This window comes from Branchiostoma belcheri, unplaced genomic scaffold (assembly GCF_001625305.1).
Source record: "Branchiostoma belcheri isolate BF01 breed outbred unplaced genomic scaffold, Haploidv18h27 scaffold255, whole genome shotgun sequence".
Taxonomy (NCBI): domain Eukaryota; kingdom Metazoa; phylum Chordata; class Leptocardii; order Amphioxiformes; family Branchiostomatidae; genus Branchiostoma; species Branchiostoma belcheri.
Genome location: NW_017803860.1, coordinates 99,694 through 102,334, shown reverse-complemented (window position 1 = coordinate 102,334; position 2,641 = coordinate 99,694). Strand labels below are relative to the sequence as shown.

Sequence of the window (2,641 nt, the reverse complement as noted above, 5' to 3'; positions counted from 1 at the left end):
TAATATTACATGTGTGTAGAAGTAACCCACCATACAGTAGCCTCTACCAGGCCCCTCAGGATACCAAGGTTACATGTATGTAGAAGTAGCCCACTATACATTAGCCTCTACCAGGCCCCTCAGGATACTAAGGGCCTGGATAAAGCACGGTTCTGGATAGATATAGAACTAGATAGGCAAGGTTCTGGATACAATAGAGACTATCCAGAACCGTGCCTGATCCTAACCCTAACCCATTCAGGCAAAGAACTAGATGGACACTGTTCTGGATACGATAATGTTTTATTTTTGAACGTCTGACAGCCACAATTTAGTCTCTAGTCCAGACAGCAGCCGGGCTCGGCGCAGCAGAGAGGCGGACGCTTGCTACAGTGGTGCGGATACAGAACCGTGCCTGGGGCAAATCTGCGGTCTTGGATATCGGATAGAGACTATCCAGAACCGTGTCTGATTCTTACCTAACTCTTTCAGGCATAGAACTAGATAGGCAGGGTCCTGGATACGATAAAGACTATCCAGAACCGTGCCTGCGGCAAATCTACGTTCTTGGATACGTGTCTGATCCTAACCTAACTCATTCAGGCATAGAGCTAGATGGACACGTTCTGAAATTTTATTTTTGAACGTCTGACAGCCACAATTTAGTCTTTAGTCCAGACAGCACCCTGTCTCGGCGCAGCAGAGAGGTGGACACTTGCTGCAGTGGTACGGGTGTCGGCATTCGTCAGGGTTCCGCAGTGGGCAGCAGTCAAACGGGCAGCTGGCGGCGTCCTCACGGTGCTTGTCGCAATGGCTGTCCCCACAGTAAGGCTGGTCTGTCGGGCTGGAGAGTAGAGGAGAAACAGACATGTCTGTTACTGCTGAATAGATGTTAGATAGGCTACTGGGTAATACTGGATACACAACAGTCAAACGGACAGCTGGAGGCGTCATCAAGGTGCTTGTCGCAATGTCTGTCCCCACAGTAAGGCTGGTCTGTCGGGCTGGAAAGGAGAAACAGACATATCTGTAACTGCTGAATAGATGTTAGGCTACTGGGTAATACTGGATGGATACATAGCAGGCAAACAGACAGCTGGAGGCGTCCTCAAGGTGCTTGTCGCAGCGGCTGTCTCCACAGTAAGGCTCGTCTGTCGGGCTGGGAAGGAAAAGGAGAAACAGACATATCTGTTACTGCTGAATAGATGTTAGATAGGCTACTGGGTAATACTGGATACACAACAGTCAAACGGACAGCTGGAGGCGTCCTCAAGGTGCTTGTCGCAGCGGCTGTCTCCGCAGTAAGGCTCGTCTGTCGGGCTGGGAAAGGGAAGGAGAAACAATCAACTTAGTATAGAACGTGGCCCTAGGGCCGTGCCTAAGCATGGATAAAGCACGGTTCTGAACACGACATTTTAAGGCAAATGTAGTACCTACAGGTGTCTCACCTGGACCCCTGTACGGCGTCCTGCGCAACTTTCCAGTACCGCAGCACACATGTATGCTGCATGGGCCAACACTACTGCCGAAAGCCTGTAAACCCGTGAGAACACTACTAGTAAGTACAGTACCTGCATGTTTCTCACCTGGACTCCAGTGCGGCGTCCTGCGCGACTTTTTGGCACCGCAGCTCGAAACACTTACTGTGCAGCCAGCAGAACGACGCGCCTGCGTACACGTACCGCTTGTCGCACCTGTGGGAAACAATGAAGCAAAGATTTTATCTTGAAAGTTCATCTCATTATGAAGCAAGTTTGGACTGCAATTGCCAACACGAGAAATTAAAATTTCGACTGTACAACTCCAGTCTTTGTCAAGGAATGAACAATCCACCGCTTCCGTGACGTCACGCAGATACTAGTAACCCATTTCTTGTGTTTGTTTCATTATGAAGCGATGATTTAGTTTAATTTTTTCCGCTGTATGGAAAGGAAAATATACAGCCAAGGAGACCTGACTAGAAGCTGCTCACTGCAAGTCTGTGTAAACGTCGGACGTTTTACATAAATCCTTGCGGGCGTCAATACGGTATTTCCACGGTATTTCAATCCTTTTCTGTTTGTAGTCAATAATTCTGCTGATGTTTAGTGAAAACATAATGACGCAAAGCAGATCCGTTTTCTCTCCATGCATGTACACTCTCGTACTCTGTTGCTTTTTTGACACATCTATAAATTCCCTAATGTATAGGTGAATGGACGAATGAATGAAGCGTTATTATTGTGTATTGCGCTTCATGGGCCCAGCCCTTATGAGTTTATCCGACAAGAAGGTACAAAATATATGATACATACACGAGAGGTACAGATATGTATAACGAACCAGAGTCTCATACAAAACTGAATAAAAATATGATAGTAATACGCCAGTATTTGTCACTCATTTACGCACTCCCTCCCCCACTCACTCACTCACTCCCCACAGCTGCCGCAGTCACTCTCACTCACTCACTCACTCACTCACTCACTCACTCACTCACTCACTCACTCACTCACTCACTCACTCACTCACTCACTCATCACTCACTCACCACACACACTCACACGCACACACACGCACACGCACACGCACACACACGCACACGCACGCACACGCACACACACGCACACTCACACACACACACACACACACACACACTCACACACTCACACACACCCACACA

The 2,641-nt window shown here is 48.1% G+C and overlaps 1 protein-coding gene across 1 annotated transcript in view; it reads right to left on the bottom strand.

The window, feature by feature from the left end:
• Positions 1-564: 564 nt before the first annotated feature.
• Positions 565-2,641, bottom strand: part of LOC109471710 (keratin-associated protein 5-5-like) — a 3,309-nt gene continuing 1,232 nt past the window's right edge. The window contains exons 3-4 of the mRNA XM_019771052.1: positions 1,566-1,688; positions 565-823 (exon numbers count right to left, since the gene is read on the bottom strand). Coding sequence (XP_019626611.1) covers positions 649-823; positions 1,566-1,688 — 298 coding nt within the window. The 3' untranslated portion in view covers positions 565-648. The remainder of the gene's footprint in view (positions 824-1,565; positions 1,689-2,641) is intronic.